Source organism: Carcharodon carcharias, chromosome 20 (genome assembly GCF_017639515.1).
Source record: "Carcharodon carcharias isolate sCarCar2 chromosome 20, sCarCar2.pri, whole genome shotgun sequence".
Taxonomy (NCBI): domain Eukaryota; kingdom Metazoa; phylum Chordata; class Chondrichthyes; order Lamniformes; family Lamnidae; genus Carcharodon; species Carcharodon carcharias.
The window spans coordinates 37,624,186-37,645,699 of record NC_054486.1 but is presented as its reverse complement, the minus strand read 5'-3'; the positions used below and the strand labels follow the sequence as shown (position 1 = coordinate 37,645,699).

The window sequence follows — 21,514 nt, the reverse complement described above, 5'->3', positions numbered from 1 at the left end:
CCAGCATGCGATGGATGTTTCTCCAGGGTCCTGCTGCTGTTGGGCTCCAACATCTTCTGCTCATCAGATGTCTGCAACGTGAGCAAGGCTGTAATGGTAAGTCCCGACTTCTGCATGTCTTACTTGTCAAGACATGTTCTGCATTGGTATGATTTCCCACTGAGGTGCCTGGATGATCCAGCCACGGGGTATGATTCCAGCTGGCTGGCATTATAATGATATGCAGATGTATTACATTGCGTTTCCCCATGTCCGATGACAGGAAATAGCAGACGCTTGCAAACTGGTGTTATGACATTGTGAAACCGATTGTTGGCCATCTCACCATATTGTCTGCTTATGCCATCTCCGGCTCAGTGCACGGGCCCAACGGGCAGGCAGGTAGGTGATTTTTTTACAAGCCTCATCCAGTGGCGGGATGAGATTTGATAGCGGTTTTAAAAACATTTAATAAAGTTTTTGTTTATTTCGTTAACATGTCCCATCTTGTGTGACATTTTCACATGAGGGGGACATGTTAATGAATTTTTTATTGTTCTATTTTTTATATTTGCCAGCCTTTCAGGTCCCTCAAAATCGATGATTGGCAAGTTAAGGGCCTTAACGAGGCCTTTAATTAATGGCGGGCGCGCGTCCCACTGCATAGCGTGCCCGCTGACCGAAATATCGCGATGCCACGCAGTGACATTGGGACGCTGCGTGATATTTTAAGCGCTGGCGTGTGGGCTCCGCCAGCTGCACGCAAGCCAGAAGATTCTGCCCATAACATTTACGACATACTTTATTTTTTGTATGCAAAGAAATGATAAATTGGTTACAGCCTGACTTTGAAACAAGTGTTTTCATCATCTCAAGTTTCCACAATGATATCAGGATACGCAGAGATAACTCCTGAAGATCAAGGAGAGACAAATTTCCACTGACATAACACATAACCCTGCCTTGTCCTGGCTCTTTGGGAGATGAGTGGAATTACCCTCCCCCTCCCACTCTCCCCTACATGGAAATTCAACCTCCAAGAGTCATCATCAGTGGCTGTTGCTAGCTTTAAAGGAATTATTTGTATATATCGGGGCAGGTTGTTCACTCTGTACAAACAAACATTCTCAAACCTTGAAGTGGATTTTGAGAAGGCTGGATTGTACACCAGTGTACAAACACAATGCCAGATTGTAGGAACCATTTATACTGGGCTGGTAATTCATAAACAGGCTTTTCTCTGCTTTTGCTTTCCAATCTTGTGGCCTCTCCAACTTCTTGTTGTCAGTCACTGCAAACTCAAAACCTAGAAAAGGAAAAGACTCTGGTTATATTCATTAGATAGTCATCTGCTCTCTGCAATTTATCAATGGAACATTGGAAATAATGATCACTTTTCCATGTGTTGTGTGACATCGACATCTCCTACTGTGACACTGAGTTACCCAGGACATGAACCTTTGTGGTGTTTATAATGTGGTGTTATGAATGCAGGCTGGCCCCTCCCATTGATATCTCTTCTGTATGTCATTAATCTATCAACATAAATTAATATTGAATTACACAAGAGTGTGGAAACAGAAGGAGGCCATGAACCCCCTCAAACTTGTTACAGCATTCAATTAGATCATAGTTGATCTAATCGCCTTGGTTTTGTAGCCCTTAATACCCTTCCCTAAGAAAAATTTGTCAAAATCAGTATTGCAATTTTCAATTACCAACAGCCTTAACAGCCTTTTGTGGGGAAGTGCTCCAGATTTCTATTACCCTTTGTGTGGAGAAGTACTTCCTGACACTACCCCTGAATGGCCAATTTAAAGATTGTCAATAAATCTCATGCAAATGCTGATTCAAAAATACTCAGAGAATAGTTTACATTTCTGTGTATTCTTCATCTAATTTACTGCATTACCAGAGATTTTGAACAAAATGCAATAGGTTTGTCTTTTCATACTGTGCAGGGTCACAACCCTTTCTGTGAGGAATCTGTCTCCAAGGTTGTTGTTTCCCTACAATCATATAATTGCAATGCCAGTGCTGAAATGCACGTCCTTTCTCAACAATTCCCTTAGCGAGGGCAATTCTTGAGCAAAATTGGGAATGTATGGGGACAAGAAATTAAAGAGACCTAGATATCGTCGAAGATTGTCCTGATCTTAAGGAGTTGTCACGGCTTTAATATGCTCTATTTTACTTGGATATACCAGCACTGGAATAAATAGAACCAAAGAAATTGATCTGCTGCATGTTGATGGAACATTTCAGACTGTTGAACACCAATCTTTCATTACGTGTCACTTGCATCAATACTTGCAGATCATGATCATGTTTTTGCACTCTTTTAATGATTCCATCTTTCTGCATTTTGTCTAGCTTGACCTTGATTCGTCTTGTAAGTGAATGCAGCACTTAATGGGCTGCAACTTCCGAGCTCCAGGGCAGTGTATCTTGGGGGGACTACAAAGATGCACTGGGGGACACTCCCTGCCAAAGTTCCCAGGTAACAATTGCATGGCAAGTGCCTCGGAAGTTCAAACTTCCGATGGGCAATTGCCCTGCACTAGGAACTATCCAAAAATACAATTTAAATCACAAACTTTGGATAGTTCCAACTGCCTTACAATAATAGTTACCCAGAAAAGAGTTAGAAGAATTAGAACCACTTCTAGCTTCTGGATAACAATTGTACTGATCTTCCTTGACCCCCATGGGACTCCCCTTACCTCCACAATACTGCACGAGACTCCTTTCCCCCCACCCTCCTCAACCGCCCACAGGGCAACCCACCACCATCCTGACCTCCATGGCACTCACTCACTGCCCCTTGAGCTCCCACAGGACTCACCCCACTACCACCCCATCAGACTCCCCATGGAACTACCCCACCTGACCCATGGGACCACCCCCCCATACCCCCAACTACCCTTGCCACCACCCACAGGCCCCACCTCACTCCTGCAACCCCCCTACCCACAGGCCCGCCTCCAAACTCTCAACGGAGTACCACTGGTACAGAGTGGAATTACTATAAGTTTGATGAGTAAGGAAGTTCAGTGAGGAGGAGAGGGAGGCGCTTTTTATGTCTTGTTCTTTTTTCTTTCTCTGTCTTTCTTAGCCTCCCAGAGACCAGGAGTTGAAAAGCTGCACAAGAGGGCTGAGATTGAAAACATCTAAGAGTGACATCACAAGAGAAAGATAAGTTCATTGGTTGGTAAGAAACTGCTGTTAGGGAGGGTCTTCAGCAGCTGAAAATTAGAAAAATGTATTTGTTTTAAAAGAAGGAGCTCCTTAGATTTAAGTAAGAAACACAAGTAATAGGTAAGTAAAGTTAAGTCATGGTCAGGTAAAATAAAGTTGTATAAGTAAACCAAAAGTAAAATAAAGTTAACATAAGAGAAGTAAATTGAAGCCATGGCAGGGCAGCTCAGTCATTTAGAATGTATGTCCTGTAATACGTGGGAAGTTGTGGATGCTACTTATGTCTGAGATGACCACATGTGCAGGAAGTGTCACCAGCTGCAGGAAACTTGAGCTCTGGATTTCAGAGCTCGAGCAGCAGCTGAAGTCACTGTGGTGTATTTGCGAGGCTGAGAGCTCCATGGATAGCACATTCAGAGAGGTGGTTACACCGTAGCTTAGGAGTTTGGAGGCAGAAAGGGAATGGGTGACCACCAGGCAGTTCAAGAGAACTAGGCAGGTAGTGCACGAGTCCCCTAGTTCACCAATTGGTTTTCCATTTTGGATACTGGTGAGGGCATTGGTTCCTTGGAGGAGTGTAGTCAGAGTCAAGTTTGTGGCACCATAGGCAGCTATGTACAGGAGGGGAGAAAGAAGAAAGGAAGAGCAGTAGTGATAAGGGATTTGTTAGCTGGGGAGACAGACAGTCATTTCTGTGGCTGTAGACATGACTCCAAGATGGTATGTTGCCTCCCTGGTGCCAGGGCCAACGATGTCGTGGAGTGGCTGCAGGACATTCTTCTGGGGGAGGGTACCAATGATTTAGAAAGGAGATGAGGTCCTGAAAATAGATTTCAGGGAGCTAGGAAGGAGATTGAAAAGCAGGACCTCTAAAGCAGTAATCTTAGGATTATTCTCAGTTCCACATGCTAGTGAATATAGAAATAGGAGAATTGAGCAATTAAACACTTGGCTGGTAAGCTGGTGTAGAAGGGAGGGCATCAGATTTCTGAGGCATTGGTTCAGGGGAAGGTGAGATTTGTACAAGCCGGACTGTCTACATCTGAACAAGACTGGGAAAATATCCTAGCAGGGAGATTTGCTACTGCTGTTGGATGGGTTTTAAACTAGATTGGCAGGAGCTAGGAACCTGAGGGCAAAGTCAGAGCAGGAACGGAGGCTGGAGAATTAGTGAGTGACTCTGAAAGATAGAAGAAGCAAAGGTTAAAAAATGCATAGCATGGGAATTTTGTAGTGTTAAAAGGTATATATGTAAATGCAAGGAGTATAGCAAATAAAGCCGACGAGCGGAGGGCACAGATAGACACATGGCAGCATGATATCATTGCTATAATGGAAACTTGACAGAAAGAGGGGCAAAAATGGCAGCTCGACATCCCTGGATACAGAATTTTCAGGCAGGATAGAGAGGGGGAAAAAGGTGGTGGTGTAGTATTATTGGTTACGTAGCATTATTGGTTAAAGCCTCAATCACAGCTGTAAGGAGGAATGAAATACTAAATGAAGCATCAAATGAGGCCATATGGATTGAGCTGAGAAATAAAAAATGCCATACTGCTAGGAGTGTACTAAGGACCCCCAAATAGTTGAAGCGAGTTAGAAGAGCAAATATGTAGGTAAATTCCTGAGTGTAAAAACAATAGGGCAGTAACAGTAACAGTTGGGGACTTCAACTACCCTAATAACAATTGGGATACGGACAGTGTGAAAGGCACAAAATTCTTGAAATGCATTCAACAAGAAGTGATGCAATTCTAGATTTAGTTTTAGGAAATGAAGCTGGGCAATTGGATGAATTGGAGACTAAGGGGTGAACTAATTGAGGTGTACAAAATTATGAGGGGGCTAGATGGGGTAGACAGGAGCCATAGATTTAAGGTGATTGGTAGAAGGATTAGAGGAGATCTGAGGAAAATCTTTTTCACTGAGAGGGTGGAATTAGAATTCACTGCCTAAGTTGGTGGTTGAGGTTGAAATGCTCAACTCATTTAACAGGTACCTGGATCTGCACCTGAAGTGCCGTAACCTGCAAGGCTACAGACCAGGTGCTAAAAAATTGAGTTAAAATGAACAGCTAGTTTTTTCTTTTTTCTCTTTTAAGGCTGGTGCAGGCAGGATAGGGTAAGCAGCCTCTTTCTGCACCACAACTTTTTTATGGTTCTCCCCCACCATAGGCCCGACACCTGACTCCTCCCTGCCCCCACTCCCAGACCCAACTCAACCCCCCACCCCTCCAGGCCAAACTCCTGGACTCCTCCTACCCAGACTGGATTCCCAACTCTCCTCGCCCCATCCCCCCCACCAGGCCTGAAGCCTGACTCCTGCCCTCCCCCCACACCCTTGGCCTGACCCCATCCAGGCCTAACTCCCATACCAGCTACCCCCCCCCTACCAAATTCTACCCATTTACCTTATACACTTCTCCCTGGCTTGTCAAAGACCTTTAAACTTGGCTGCATGTTTAAACTTACCTGGTTTACGGCAGCTAGTGCTTGCTTACCTGTGTTTGAGCTGCCCTTGACTGTAGGCCCGGGGATGCGCTGCACTGCGCAGATCACGCTCAGACTGAGTTGGAAAGCCAAGTGAGCTAGGATTGTCTGGTTTTCCAGGCAAGTAATTTTGGGTGGAGTGCCAATCCAAATCTATTGCCAATCCACCAGAGGTTACGGCCCAATGTTGTGAGATGAATACAGGAGCTAATTTTGTTCTCTGTCTACTCCACTGGTTTCCATTCTACATTGAGAAACCTTAAAGCGCAAAGCAATTGGCTACAAGATTTTTGCAATGCATGTTGGGCCATAAAAATCTACTGGTTCAAATAATGGCACCTAAAATCCCATCTTCCAACTGCTTGGTGGCTCAACAAGTTTATATAGAGAATCACACCCATTGGTTTCAATACTGGACTGAACTCAAACCACCTGTTACAGCAAGGGCAATCCTTCTGAATTAGAATCCAACATCCAGATATCAGCACACTGCAGTTCTATTGTGATACAGGAATCTTACAGAAGACGTAGCCCAGCATGACTGTCAACTCTTTGAAAGTACAATCCAATTAGTTTGCTCTTTCCTCATCATCTTATAAATTTCTTCTTTCTTCAAGCATTTAGCCCATTATCTTTTGAAAATTATTATTGAATCTGTCTCCGCCACCCAGTGCATTCCAGGTCACAGCAACTCTCTGCATAAAAGAATCTGTCTCCTCTACCCTTGGGTTCTTTTGCAAATTATTTTAGATCTGTGTCCTCTGTTTATCGATCCTCCTGCCATTGGAAACAGTTGCTCTCTACTGACTCTATCAAACCATTCAGGATTTTGAACACCCCTATTTAATGTCCCTTTAACCTTTTCTGCTCTAAGAAGGATGATCCCAACTTCTCCAGTCTCTGCATGTAATGTAAGTCATTCACCCAATACCATTCTCCTTTGCACCCTCGCCTTGAGATTCTTCCTTAAGATCTTTCCAGCATTATATTTGCTGTGGCAGTTGTAATCGTTTAGCATTTCCTTACAGCATAGTATGTAGTTTCACTGTAGTTTATTTAACAGCATTATTCAGGAATTTATTGTGTTGTGCCATTTTAAAGGTATATTTTGTAATGTACTTTAAACTGAGAGGGCACATTAAACACTGGAACTCAGAGTAATTTGCAATATGGAGTAACACAATTGCTCCACATACTGTACCTTGTGTTTACTTATATGCGTGGCTTTCATTACCACCACGTCCAAAGCCTGTAAGAGATGAAAGATGCCGTCAGCAACAAGCGCAAACAAAGAATCAATGAGTAAGGCCAGAATTGACCAAGTTTGTTCCATTATTCCCAGCAAACACTTTTCAAATACGGTCAGTGGTGGCATCTGAAAACAGAGCAACTTCTCACGAGTAAAATTTGCTCTCACCCACCTGCTGATCTTTCCTACTGGCTTCTGTTGTGCCAACTGCAAAACCATGAGTTCAAAATCAGCTTAGGTCACACTGCTGAGATCAGGATGAATTTTTTTCTGACCTTGGCCCCTGTATTATAATGGGAATCTGTGTCTTTTGGATAAGATGTTGTACCCTGAGAGGGCAGAAGGAATTTTAATTTAAGATCCTGTGGCACTATTTCAAGGAAGACTGTGGATTTTTCCCTTGTGTCCTAGCTAATATTTATCCCTCAACCAACATTACTAAAAAAACACATTATCTGGTTATCACAATGCTGTTTGGGAATTTTGATGTGCACAATTGGCTGTTGCTTTTCCTACATTACAATAGTGACGACACTACAAAAGTGCTTCACTGGCTGTGACACATCCTGAAAATGTGATAAGAAATGAGAGTCTTCCTTCCACATTCCCTTCCGTGGCAGACTTTCCAGCTCTATCTTTAAGTGGTATTTGGTGTTTGAGCTGTTTTTGAATTTGTTGGAGCATGGAATAGCTTTTTAGGAATAGGGGTGAAATTTGAGTCTTGAAGGGAGAAAATGTGAGGGTTGGGGGAAATTATTTGTTTTTGTAGCTGAAGTCTATCAAGGTTATCCAACACTGGATTATCATTCAGCAACCTCTCTATTCTAGATGCTGCTGCAGTGATTGCTGGAAGAGCCCATAGGAATATTGGGAACAGGAGGATGTTTTCAATTCCTCAATCCCAACCTTGAAAGCTCTAATTGTCCTCAAGCATTTGAAGGAGAGAGTTCCAGATTTCCAATGCGCTTTGTGTGAGTAACTTTCCTGATTTTACTGTATTAATAGCCTAGCTCTAATTTTATGGCTATGCGTCCTCTGGTTCTGGACACTCCTATCAGTCCTATCAGTGGGAGTAGTTTCTCCTCGAACCCCCTTGAAAATCATTTCAAACCCCTCAATGTTCCATTCATGATGGAATACAAGCCTTGTCTATTCAGTCTGTCCTCATAGTTTGACCCATTTAACACTGGTATCATTCTGCTGAATCTCTGCTGCACCCCCTCCAAAACCAGTATATTCTCCTTGAGGGGCAGTGCCCAGAACTGAGCAGTTTTTACAATCTGCCCACTTTCACTCTCCGGTAGATGTCTCACCTTTTGGCCCAAAGAGAGCACCATAGCATGGGTTGTTACAGTAAGGCTTTCCATCATGCTGCAACAAGAAGACACAAAATAAAGATCTCTTTTTAAAAAGGGAAGGAAACAAATTCAGTACATTTTTGGGGCGAGGAGACAAATTAAGAAACAGCTTACGTCAGAGAAAGAGCCAGGTGTCAAGGTTTTCTTGCATCTTTCACACCTCAAGCAGGATCTGTGCCAGTCCTTTCCCAGCGATGTCACTTTTTCAGCTGGGAAGAAAAGAATCCAATGTGACAAAAATACTTTTATAATAAACTGGACAACAGCCCCTTGCAACAGGAACTTATGGACGAAGTTTAAAATGTTACATACATGAGTATAGCCAACAGTCATAGCTCTTTGGTGAGTTTTTGGGTGGTTCTGTTTGAAAGGGCCACAGTCCTCAAAAAACAAATCCTTTGCATGAGGAGAGGTCAAGGACCATTTTCGCTATTGCACACAGATGTCACTCGCTGTGAGGAAATGAGAAGGATCGTAATAGACAGAGGAGGCACATTCTACCCTAGCCCAGCCATCAGGAACCCAGGGGGTCAGGTGCCAAGCAGTTTTTACACTCTGCACATGTTCACTCTCCATTATGGACAGTAATATTGGGTAGGATGCAAATCCAGTGGGTTTTTTGCCTGGTGAGTTAGGCTAAAATGACCCTCAAAGCATAAATGCCACAGGAGCAGACTCTGGTAGTAGGGACTGTCCCAGACATTGGAAAGGAGCAGAAATGGCGGTGTGTAGTTAATACTGAGGAGAACTGCAACAAATGCAAGACAACATTAATAAACTTGCAGAAGGGCATGTGAATAACGAATGAATTTCCATCTAGACAAATGTGAGTGCACTTTTGGTTGGAAGAATAAGACAGCCACATACATTCTAAGTAGGATAGAGGAACAAAGGGATTTGGAGATACAGATTCACAAAACATTAAACACAGCGATATAGATCAACAAGGCTATAAAAATGCAAGAGATATTGATAGACCAAGTGGATCAGCAAAAAAATGGCAAATTAATTTTACTGTAGGCAAATGTGAGGCCATCCACTTTGGACCTAAAAAGGATAGAACAGGGTACTTTCTAAATGGTTAAAAGCTAGAAACAGTGGAGGCCCAAAGAGACTTGGAGATCCAGGTGATCATTAAAATGTCATGAAGAAGAACAGAAAATAATGGCCCGAATCTTCCAAGCAGCGGTAATGATGAGCAGACTGTTGCTAGGCTCTAAGGCTCTCCTGACTTGATGCTGCTGTGCATTTCTTCCAGGTCCTTCCTGGCTTTCACAGAAATGCACAGTGCAGCGTCCTTCGGGAAAATCCAATGGCACGGAATAGAGTCGGGGGAAGACAGGACATGTCCCCATTTTACAGCACTAGCTGTCAAATGGTGAGTTTAAAGGTCCAGCCTTTGAATGTTAGTGGGTGGATGGGTGAGTGGGTGGTTGTTGGATCAGGGGCTGTCGGGTGGTTGTGGGGTCGTCGGGTCAGGTAGGGGATAGTTGGGTGGTCAGTGGGTAGTCGGTTCAGGGTTGAATGAGGCGATCGGGGATAGTCAGGTCAGGACAGTGGGGTAGTCAGGTGGTCGGAGTATAGTCAGGTGGTTGGGGGTATTTGGGTGATCAAGGGCGGGGAGGGTGGAGTTGTGTAGTTACCCAGGTATTTGACCAGGTTTTAATCTGTCTAACATTTCCTGGGTAACTAATCAGATATGCACCATGTCCGAAGTCTTAGACTCCAGCTCAGAGTTGGAGACATTCACAGGCGATCCCGGGAAGTTTCAACTTCACAGGCAATTTCATTTACAGCGAGAGAGTGTGAGAGAAACAGCCTGGTCATTTACAGCGAGAGAGTGTGAGAGAAACAGCCTGGTCATTTACAGCGAGAGACTGAGAGAGAAACAGCGTGGTCATTTACAGTGAGAGAGGAGTGTGAGACCATTAAAGAGTGCAAGAGGGAAAAAAGCGCAGAGAGCAGCTGATTGGTGAGTATTTCTAGTCGTTAAAGTAAAAGTAAGATCTTTAGTTTGTGTTTAGATCTCCAGTCTTTTTTTTCTCTTTTCCTTAAAGATAGCTTGTTAAGTATAAGATCGATACAGATGTTTATAAAAAAATAATTATAATAAAAAGTGCAAAGAGTGAGGATACTAGAGTAATTAATACATAAATTGAATAAAACACAATAGCAATGGCAGGATGGATGTTGTGTTGCTGCTGCAGCAAACCCCTGCTGGACACCAAGGTGATCCACAGCGGACACATCTGTACCGGTATGTTTGCAGCTCGAGGAACTTCGGATCCAAGTTAAGGAGCTGGAATTCGAGCTGCAGACATTGCGCAACATTAGGGAGGGGGAAAGTTACCTGGACACTTTGCTCCAGGAGGCAGTCACGCCTCTCAGATTGGATAATTCAAATTTGGTCTGTGATCAGGGACAGGAGGGTGTGACTGCAGGTAAGGTAGGTTAGGGGATCCAGGGAGTAGTTTGAGGATCCTCGGGCCCTGCAATTGTCCAACAGTTACAAGGTTCTTGAAAGCTTTGTGGATGAGAGAGGGGACTGCAGGGATGATGAGTGAACTGACCATGGCACCGTGGTACAGGGAGCCATTCAGATAGGGCAAGGAAATAGGAATGTAGCAGTGGTAGGAGGCAGTATAATTAGGGAGATATATACTGTTGTCTGCAGCCTTGAGCGTGAGTCCTGAAGGCTGTCTGGCTTGCCCGGTGCCAGGATAAAGAACATTCTCCTCAGGGCTGGAGAGGAACATGGAGTGGGAGGGGAGGGATCCCGTTGTCTTCATCTATGTTGGTACCAATGACATTGATAGGACAAGAAAGAACGTTCTGCTGCAAGAATTTGAACAGTTAGGAGCTAAATTAAAAAAACAGAACCTCCAAGGTAATAATCTCGGGATTGCTGCCTGAGCCACATGCAAACTGGCATAGGGTAAATAAAGTCAAGGAGTTAAATGGGTGGCTCAGAGATTGATGTGGGAGGAATGGGTTTCAGTTCATGGGACACTGGCACTGGCTGGGGTAGAAGGGAGCTGTTCCGTGGGATGGGCTTCACTTGAACTGTGCTGGGACCAGTGTCCTGGCAAATTGAATAACTAGGGCTGTAGAGAGAGCTTTAAACTAAATGGGGTGGGGTGGGGGGGGAGGAGGAGGCGGGGAGCACAGGGGAAGGATTCTGGAAAGGGGATACGTAGGCTTACAAAGCAAAAGGATATGGCAGCCTTGCAGGACAGCTATTTAGGTAAAAATATCCAGAGTGTGACAAGAAGGGACAGAGTGTACAAACATACAAAAAAGCAGCAAATAGGGTCAAAGGGGTAAAAGGCAAAATTAATGGCTCTTTACTTAAATGCACATAGTATTCAGAACAAAATAAATGAATAGCACAAATAGAGGTTAATGGGTATGATTTTATAGCCATTACGGAGACGTGGTTACAAGGCAATCAAAGCTAGGAAATAAATATTCACGGGTGTGTGACTTTTCGAAAGGACAGGCAGGAAGGAAAGGGTGGTGGAGTAGCTTTGTCATTATGAGATGGAATAAGTACGATACCAAGAAAGGATCTTGGATCGGAAGATGTAGAATCCATATGGGTGGAGGTAAGAAATAACAAAAGGAAGACGACACTGGTGGCAGTAGTCTATAGTCCCCCTGATAGTAGCTATTCTGTAGGACAGAGAATAAATCAGGAGATAATAAGGGCATGTAAAAAAGGTAGTACATTAATCATGGGTAACTTTAATCTTCATGTAGATTGGGAAAGTCAAATTGGCAGAGGTAGACATGAGCAAGAATTCATAGAGTGTATTCGGGACAGTTTCTTCGAACAATATGTTGTGCATCCAACCAGGGATCAGGCGATTTTGAATCTGGTAATTTGTAATGAGGCAGGTTTAATAAATGATCTCAGAGTAAAGGATCCCCTAGGAAACAGTGACCATAATATGGTAGAATTTAGCATTCAGTTTGAAAGTGAGAAACTTGGGTCAGAAACACCAAACTTAAATAAGGGTAATTACAATGGAATGAGGGCAGAGTTGCCTGGAGTGGACTGGGAAAGCAGTTTAGCAGAAAAGATGGTTGATGAACAATGGCAGACGTTTAAGAAAATAGCTCATGACTCTCAACAAAGATACATCCCAGTGAAGAAAAAGGATTTGAGGAAGGGGATAAACCAACCATGGTTAACCAAGGAAGTTAAGGACAGTATCAGATTGAAAGAAAAAACATATAATGTGGCAAAGATTAGTGGTAAGTCAAAAGATTGGGAAAGTTTTAAAAACCAACAAAAGATGACCAAAAAAAGGAGGGAGAAAATAAACTTTGCGTTAAAACTTGCAAGTAGTATAAAAACAGACAGTGAGAGCTTCTTTAAGTATATAAAAAGGAAGAGAGAGGCCAAAGTGAACATACGCCCCTTAGAGAATGAGGCTGGAGAAATAATAATGGGGAACCAGGAAATGGCAGAGGAGTTGAATAAATATTTACTTCAGTCTTCACGGTAGAAGATACTAATAGCATTCCAAAAATACTAAATAATCAAGGGGAAAAAATAGGGGAGGAAATAAATACAATAACTATCACGAGAGAAAAAGCACTAGGGAAATTAATGGGGCTAAAGGCCAATAAGTCATTTGGACCTGATGAGTTGCATCCTAGGATATTAAAGGAAGTAGCTACAGAACTAGTGGATGCACTGGTAGTAATCTTCCAAGAATCCTTAGATTCTGGAAAAGTCCCAGAGGATTGAAGAATGGCCAATGTAACACTCTAATTCAAAAAGGGAGGGAGACAAAAAACAGGTAACCATAGGCCAGTTAGCTTAACATCTGTCATTGGGAAAATGTTGGAGTCTATTATAAAGGGTGTAATAGCAGAGCATTTAGAAATACATAATCTAATCAGGCAGAGTCAGCATGGCTTCATGAAGGGGAAATCATGCTTAACAATTTTTTTAGAATTCTTTGAGGAGGTAACAAGCAGAATAGATAAAGGTGAACCAGTAGATGTAGCATATTTGGATTTCCAAAAGGCAATTTCCAAAAGAAAAGGTACCACACATAAGACTACTTAATAAGATGGTGTTGGGGGTAGTATACTAGCATGGATAAATTAGTATGGTTGGCTAACTAATAGAAGACAGAGAGTTGGGATAAGGAGGGCATTTTTGGGATGGCACCCTGTAACTAGTGGAGTGCCGCAGGGATCAGTGCTGGGGCTTCAATTATTTATAATATATATTAATGCCTTAGATGAGGGAAGTGAATATACTATCTCCAAGTTTGTGGATGACACAAAATAGGTGGGAATGCAAGTGGTGAGGATGACACAAGGAGTCTACAGAGGGATATAGACAGGTTAAGTGAGTGGGCAAAAACTTGGCAGATGGGATATAATGTGGGAAAATGTGAGGTTATGCACTTTGGCAGGAAGAATAGAGGAGCTGAATATTATTTAAATTGAGAAAGACTGCAGAAGGCTGCAGCACAGAGGGATTTGGGAGTCTTTATGCATGAATCCAAAAAAAGCTAACATACAAGTTCAACAGATAATGGGGAAGGCAAATGGAATGTTGGCCTTTATTTCAAAGGAAATGGAGTATAAAAATAGGGAAGTCTTGCTAAAACTATGCAAGGCATTAGTTAGACCACACCTAGAATACTGAGAACAATTTTGGTCCCCTTATCTAAGCAAAGATATACTGGCATTGGAGGCAATCCAGAGAAGGTTCACTAGGTTGATCCCGGGAATGGAGTGATTTTCTTATGAGCAGAGGTTGAGTCTGCACTCACTGGAGTTTAGAAGAATTAGAGGCGACCTTATTGAAACATATAAAATTCTTAGGGGGCTTGACAGTGTAGATACTGAGAGGTTGTTTCCCCTTGTGGGAGAGTCTAGGACCAGAGGGCATAATCTCAGAGTAAGGGGACGTCCATTTAAAGCAGAGATAAAGAAGGATTTCTTCTCTCAGAGAGCAGTCAATCTGTGGAATCCTTTGCCGCAGAGGGCTGTAGAGATTGGGTGGTTAAGGCTGAGATAGATTTTTAATCAGTAAGGGAATCAAGGGTTATGTGAAGAAGGCAAGAAAGTGGAGTTGAGGATTATCAGATCAGCCATGATCTCATTGAGTGGCAGAGCAGACCTAATAGGCTGAATGGCCTACTTCTGCTCCTATGTCTTATGGTCTTATAGTCCCAAGTAGGCCTGCATATCAGGACTTCCAAAGGGTCCAAATGTGCATTTTCAATTGCATGTCTGGTCTCTGACAATCTGGAGACCAGGAGGGTGTGGCCCATTCAAAAAGGATAATGTAATGCAGGCTTTTATATACAGAAATGAGAATTCAAGTGGGTAGAAGTTATACTTCAACCATACAAAGCCCTGCTTAGTTCACACCTGTAGTACTGTGTCGGCCCTGGAGAGACTGCAGTATAGATTTAACAGAATGATACCTGGATCCCAATGGTCAATTACGAGGCAAGATTACACAAAGTAGGGTTGCATTCCCTGGAATTTAGAAGATTAAGGAGTAATTTGATCCAAATTTTCAAGATATTAAGGGGAATAGATAGTTTCTCTCTGTCTATTCTATTTCCACTAGTTGGGGAGTCCAGGATTCAGGGACATTGTCTAAAAATTAGAACCAGATCTTTCAGAAGTGAGATTAGGAAACAATTTTACACACAAAGGATTGCAGAACTCTCTTCTGCAAATGACAATTGTTTATTTTAACTCTGAGATTGATTAATTTTTGTTATCCAAAAGGTATAAAGGGATATGGGACAAAGTTGGGTATATGGAGTTAGATCATGGATCAGCCATGATCTCATTGAATGGAAGAACAGGCTCAAGGGGCTAAATGGCCTCATTCTATTCCTGTGTTCTAAACCAAGCACAGGGTTCATTTCTAGAGATAGTATTGAAAATCGGAGCGGTAACATCAAACTGATATAAAACCATGATTAGAGTAACTGCCTGCGATTGGGAGCTGCTAATCAGTATGAGACAAAGTTGGTAAGGGGGAAAACGACTGGAACATTTGCTTAGCTGGAAGCAAAAGGAAAAAGTCTACAGTAATCCTCTCAATGAAAGGCAGTTAGTTACAGTTGGAGCTCTGGAAGTATTCGGCTTGGTTGCAGCCTGAAACCATAACAGTGGGCTACTGGAAACAAAGGGAGCTTTTGATGTTTTAAGCCACTGTGCATGAGTTTCAGGGAGGCCCGTGCTGGCACTGTGGAATCCAGAGCGGTGAGGTTAGTAAAGAAATTGGAGAGTTGCTGAGCCAAGAATTAAAGGAAGGACCCCGATGAAATCTTGCACCTTGATGGCTAGCTTGAACATCAAAGAGAAAACAGAATAAATTCTGGAGAGCTGTGACGTACCTTTGGTTTGGTCACTGAGAAAAGTGAATAAACCTTGAAAATTTTGTAAGATAAGGGAACTTGTAGGGGAAATAAAAAGTTGAACTGAGTTTAAAATTTAGAAGTCTTAAAAAATTAGAATCAGATCTTTCAGAAGTGAAATTAGGAAACACTTCTTCACACAAAGGATGGCAGAATTATTTATGTGGTTTTTTTTTCTCACCTGACCTTTTGATTCAGGCTGGGTGAGGTCCAAGCAGCTCAGCTTGACTGAGGCCCAGTGTCAAAGTCCAGCTCGATCGAAGTGAAGAATGACACACCCTCTGTTTTACAGCACTAGCTGCCATAATACAGGTAAATTAAAATTCCCATTGAAATTTAAAGCTCTTTGAAAGGCCAGGGAGAAGATAAATGTCTAAGGTAAGTAGATAGGATTTGGGGGAATCTGAGGTCGGGGAGGAGTTGAAGGTCTGGGGTGTGGTCGGAGGTCAGTGAGGGGCGGTTTAGACTTTGTTGGGGGGGGAGGGTCGGACCTCAGTGTTGTAGGACCTCGTTTGTGGAGGGGGGGAGGTCGGACCTCGTTTGAGGGTGGGTCGGACCTTGGGGGGGGGGGGTGGGGGGGTAATATCTCTTTGCGGGGAAGCTTGTTGGGGGGGGGTGGAACTTGTTGGTGAGGGTTGGACCTCTTGGGGGAGGGGGGGTGGTCAGACCTTGTTGCGGGGTGGGGGTTGGACCTCAAGTTGGTCCTAGATGGGGGGGTGGGGTCAGATATCAGTGGGAGGGCGTGAGGGGGTTTCGACTTCAGTGCTGGACCACAGGTGGGTGTCGGACCTTGGGAGCGGGCTTGGGCTGTGTGGTTCTGGGCCTGAGGGTAGGGAGTCAGGTCGGGTATGGCGGGTTAGGGTCGGTTCGGGGGTGAGGGTCAGGTCAAGTCGTCAGAGGGGTGTTCGGGCCTCGGGCTGGTGTCGATGTGACAGTCAGTCATGGGGGTGGGGGTGTGCAGGTGGGGGTAGTTCTCTGGGGACTTGGGGGTGTGGGGGTTTCCCATGGGGAGCCCTTGTGTGGGGGAGGGGGGAAACTCAGTCTGGGTCTTTACAATACTTACCCAGATGTTAGAAGAGGTTTTAATTATTCTAACTTTTTCTGGGTAACTATTGGTCTAGCCCTGTTGGGGCCATCTGAAGTTTACGATTTAAATCACACTTTTAGATGGTTCCTAGCGCAGGGCAATTGTCCAGAGGAAGTGTGCACTTCAGGGCAACTACTGTGCAAACAATTACCTGGGGACCTTCTGAGAGGGATTCCCCGGTGCATCTTTGGGGCAACCCCCATCTGACACGGGGGAGCTTGGATGTTAGCATTAAACTAAAAGTGCTTACTTTGTTTGATTCTTTTTGACATACAGTTTGTTTTAGTTTCACAAGACGTGAAATCTTGTGACATGGTTCAGTCAGTTAATTGCAGAGTGTTTGGATTTCTTCTTTCAATGCCAATGGTCCCTCACAGCATTGTAACACCAGCCCATCTCAAAAAATTGCACAGTGTCATGACATAGTAAAATATCCAAAGGAGTTTCATAGGAGGATAATCAGACAAAAAAAAATGAGGCTAAGTGACTTAAGGAGATATTACATCAGATGGCAAAAGCTTGACCAAAGAGATGGGTTTTAAGGAGCATCTTAAAGGGAGAAAGTGAGGTAGAGCGTAGGAGAGGTTTAGGGAATTGCAGAGCTCAGGGCAGCCAATGGTCAAGCAATTAAAATTGGGGATATGCAAGGGATCAGAATTGGAAGAGAGCAGACAGCTGAGGATTTCAGGGCTGGAGGAGGTTACACAGATAGGGGTCCCAAATCATACCAATTGACTGAGTTGGATTAAAGTATCTGAAAATAATCAGCAGACTGGTCTAGTCAGACTGAGATAGAGAGAGGTAGGCTTGGGTCTGTTCAGGATAATCCAGGCGTCAAATGAGTATCAGCATCAAGGCCAGCTTATTCATCACCACCGATTCATTTGAACCTGCCGACATCTTTAGTAATACACAAAGATAAAAGCAAAAAACTGCGGATGCTGGAAATCCAAAATAAAAATAAAAATACCTGGAAAATCTCAGCAGGTCTGGCAGCATCTGCGGAGAGGAACACAGTTAACGTTTCGAGTCCAGATGACTCTTGAACAGAACTAAGTAAAAATAGAAAAAAGGTGAAATATAAGCTGGTGTAAGGGGGCTGGGGGGTAGGACAGGTAGAACTGGTTAGAGGGCCAGTGATGGGTGGAGGTAGCCAAAAGATGTCATAGACAAAGGACAAAGAGGTGTTGAAGGTGGTGATATTCTCTAAGGAATGTGCTAATTAAGAGTAGAAAGCAGGACAAGCAAGGTACAGATAGCCCTTGTGGGGGTGGGGTGGGGTGGAGTGAAGGGAAGGGATTGAAATAGGCTAAAAGGTAGAGATAAAACAATGGATGGAAATACATTTAAAAATAATGGAAATAGGTGGGAAAAGAAAAATCTATATAAATTATTGGGAATAAAAAGGGGGGGGATCAGAACAGGGGTGTGCAAAATGCTGGAGTTGGCGGAAATGGCAGAGGATGATCCTTTGAATGTGGAGGCTGGTGGGGTGATAAGTGAGGACAAGGGGGACCCTATCATGGTTCTGGGAGGGGGAGGAAGGCGTGAGGGCGGATGCGCGGGAGATGGGCCAGACACGGTTGAGGACCTTGAGGGTGGAAAACCTCGGTTAAGGAAGAAGGAAGACATGTCAGAGGAACTGTTTTTGAAAGTGGCATCATTAGAACAGATGCGACGGAGGTGAAGGAACTGAGAGAATGGGATGGAGTCCTTACAGGAAGCAGGGTGTGAGGAGCTGTAGTCGAGGTAGCTGTGGGAGTCGGTAGGCTTGTAATGCATATTGGAGGACAGTCTATGATGCCACTTTCAAAAACAGTTCCTCTGACATGTCTTCCTTCTTCCTTAACCGAGATTTTCCACCCACAGTGATTGACAGGGCCCTCAACTGTGTCCGGCCCATCTCCCGCGCATCCGCCCTCACACCTTCCGCTCCCTCCCAGAACCATGATAGGGTCCCCCTTGTCCTCACTTATCACCCCACCAGCCTTCATATTCAAAGGATCATCCTCCGCCATTTCCACCAACTCCAGCATGATGCCACCACCAAACACATCTTCCCTTCACCCCCCCCCGGCGGCATTCCGCAGGGATCATTCCCTCCAGGACACCCTGCCCCACTCCTCCATCACCACCCTACACCTCAAACTCCCTCCCACAGCACCTTCACATGCAACCACAGAAGGTGCAACACCTGCCCCTTTACTTCCCTTCTCCTCACCGTCCAAGGGCCCAAACACTCATTTCATTTGCACTTCCCTCAATTTAGTCTACTGCATTCGTTGCTCCCAATGTGGTTTCCTCTACATTGGAGAGACCAAACGCAGACTGGGTGGCAGCTTTGCAGAATACCTTCGGTCTGTCCGCAAGCATGACCCAGACCTCCCTGTCGCTTGCCATTTCAACACTCCACCCTGCTCTCATGCCCACATGTCCATCCTTGGCCTGCTGCATTGTTCCAATGAAGCTCAATGCAAACTGGAGGAACAGCACCTCATCTTCCGACCAGGCACTTTACAGCCTTCCGTACTGAATATTGAGTTCAACAATTTTAGATCATGAACTCTCTCCTCCATCCCCATCCCCTTTCCAATCTTCCCTTTTTACCCAATAATTTATATAGATTTTTCTTTTCCTATCTTTTTCCATTATTTTTAAATGTATAAATTCATTGTTTTATCTCCACCTTTTAGCCCATTTTGACCCCTTCCCTTCACCCCACCCCACCCCCATTAGGGCTATCTGTACCTTGCTTGTCCTGCTTTCTAACCTTAATTAGCACATTCCTTAGATAATATCACTACCTTCAACACCTCTTTGTCCTTTTGTCTATGACATCTTTTGGCTATCTCCACCTATCACTGGCCCTCTATCCAACCCCACTACCCACCCGCCCCCCACAACCCCAAATCAGCTTATATTTCACCTTTTTTCCATTTTTACTTAGTTCTGTTGAAGAGTCATCCGGACTCGAAACGTTAACCGTGTTCCTCTCCGCAGATGCTGCCAGACCTGCTGAGTTTTTCCAGGTATTTTTATTTTTGTTTTAGTTATACACGAATGGCTACAAGAGGGCGCTATTACACCGCCCGGCTCTTTGCATCTGCACCTTGACTGCTTACAGATAGGGCAATCTGCAGCTCTAACTGAAAATTCCTCAGCTTTCACATTCAGCCTCACAAAGGAAGCTAGGTGCCACATCCTGTAAACAAGAGCAGATTTTATCAGATAAGGTTCTAACGACATCTAATGGCTGAGAAAATACAGTTGAACGTCCAGAAACATGAGCCAACACCCCATCCCCGCTAAACGAGAAATATCAATTGACACCACGGACCAAGACGTTGTAAAATCATCAATCTCTGCTGGAAATTCGGAAGGAACTGTAACAATAGGATAATGATACAGAAGCACTTTCTGTATTATTTAACCAGCGGTCAAATCATAGAAGATTTACGGCAGAGAAAGAGACCACTTGGAGAGATGGAACATCATCTGTGCCTTAAACAGAGAATTTGTCTTTAACAAGTTTCAGGAAGTAATAAATTTACACTTCAGAAAAAAGACGCGACTCATTTTTAAGTTTCAGAAAGTAATAATATTCTGTTGAAAACGTTGCCGTTCTATAGTGAAAACAAGATTGCTCACCAAAGTACACCTCTTTAGCACACTTGGGACACTTGGGCATGTTTGATCCGGGATTCACTTGTCCGATGCCTGCAATTCACACTCTCTCTGGCCCTCGCTGACACAAGTCAGTTTATATATTTCTGCAGGAGGAGCTTTGCACAGGGAGGAGGGAGAATGGGCCAACCAATTGCACACGGAACCCTCAACTGGTGCAAGTAGGATTGCAAAGTGTAACCACTGCCGAGACACTGCTACATAGAAGGAAGAAATGATTAATGCAGGGCAACACACCGGAAAACAGCAGAATACTTGAAACTCTTTATTAGATTAAACACTGTTTTCACATTGCTAATTGTTGTGACTTTTGAGTCCCAATTGCATACTAGTTGTGGGGTGACCTAGTTGGGACCTTAGAGTAGTTCTGCAGACATTTCTTAGATGGAACACATTCAAAACTTTGACGTAGCTTCTCAATTGTAGCAGAAGACATCGGTGACTTCACCTCATATGTATCCATCTGTTTTGAGTAGGCATCGACAATGAGCAGAAACATTGTTCCCATGAAAGGTTTCACATAGTTGATGTTTAACTGCACCCATGGCCTTCCTGGCCCCTCCCAAGGGTGTAACAGAGCTGTTGAAGGAAACTTGTGCAATTGATGACATTGCGCACAATTCTTCACTAAGCTTTCTATTTCACCATCAATCCCAGGCCACCACAGATAGCTGTATGCTGTGGTCTTTATTCGGGATATTCCTAGATATGCACTGTGTAGTTAAATTAACAATGGCTTTCTTCCCTTTGGAGGAACTATCACTTGTGCTCCTCACAATAAAATACCATCCTGACCAGTTATTTCATGTCTTCTGTTAAAGTATGGTTTCATTTCGTCTGATACAGGTTCTTGTGATGAACTGTAAAGAACATATATTTTTATTTTTTGTTGGACTGTGGATTAGAATTACAATGGCTGCAGGTTGAAAGACATGTCCAGTGGAACAGGATGAGGGATATATACAATGTTGCAGTCCTGGAACAGAGTGTGCCATGAAAGACAGGATGGTGCCCGGAAAGGAGTCCTGGACCTGCCAATAGCATTTTAATTGGCCCCTGCC

The 21,514-nt window shown here is 43.8% G+C and overlaps 1 protein-coding gene across 1 annotated transcript; it reads right to left on the bottom strand.

Moving 5' to 3' along the window:
* Positions 1 to 763: 763 nt before the first annotated feature.
* crip1 (cysteine-rich protein 1) lies at positions 764 to 20,569 on the bottom strand. The gene is made up of 5 exons (XM_041214685.1): positions 20,418 to 20,569; positions 8,388 to 8,482; positions 8,229 to 8,286; positions 6,868 to 6,915; positions 764 to 1,285 (listed from the first exon to the last, which is right to left on the bottom strand). Exons 1-4 carry the CDS (start codon positions 20,455 to 20,457, stop codon positions 6,875 to 6,877), a joined length of 234 nt encoding a protein of 77 aa, XP_041070619.1. The 5' UTR covers positions 20,458 to 20,569; the 3' UTR covers positions 764 to 1,285; positions 6,868 to 6,874.
* Between the last annotated feature and the right edge of the window lie 945 nt (positions 20,570 to 21,514).

What these genes read in the sequence shown, in the direction of transcription:
- crip1 (XM_041214685.1), bottom strand. Translation starts at nt 20,457, where the DNA reads ATGCCCAAGTGTCCCAAGTGTGCTAAAGAGGTGTACTTTG. An exon ending in CACCTGGCTCTTTCTCTGAC is followed by an intron (nt 8,287 to 8,387) that starts GTAAGCTGTTTC and finishes TTCTTGTTGCAG; the next exon opens with CATGATGGAAAGCCTTACTG. An exon ending in TGCTCTCTTTGGGCCAAAAG is followed by an intron (nt 6,916 to 8,228) that starts GTGAGACATCTA and finishes CATCTCTTACAG; the next exon opens with GCTTTGGACGTGGTGGTAAT.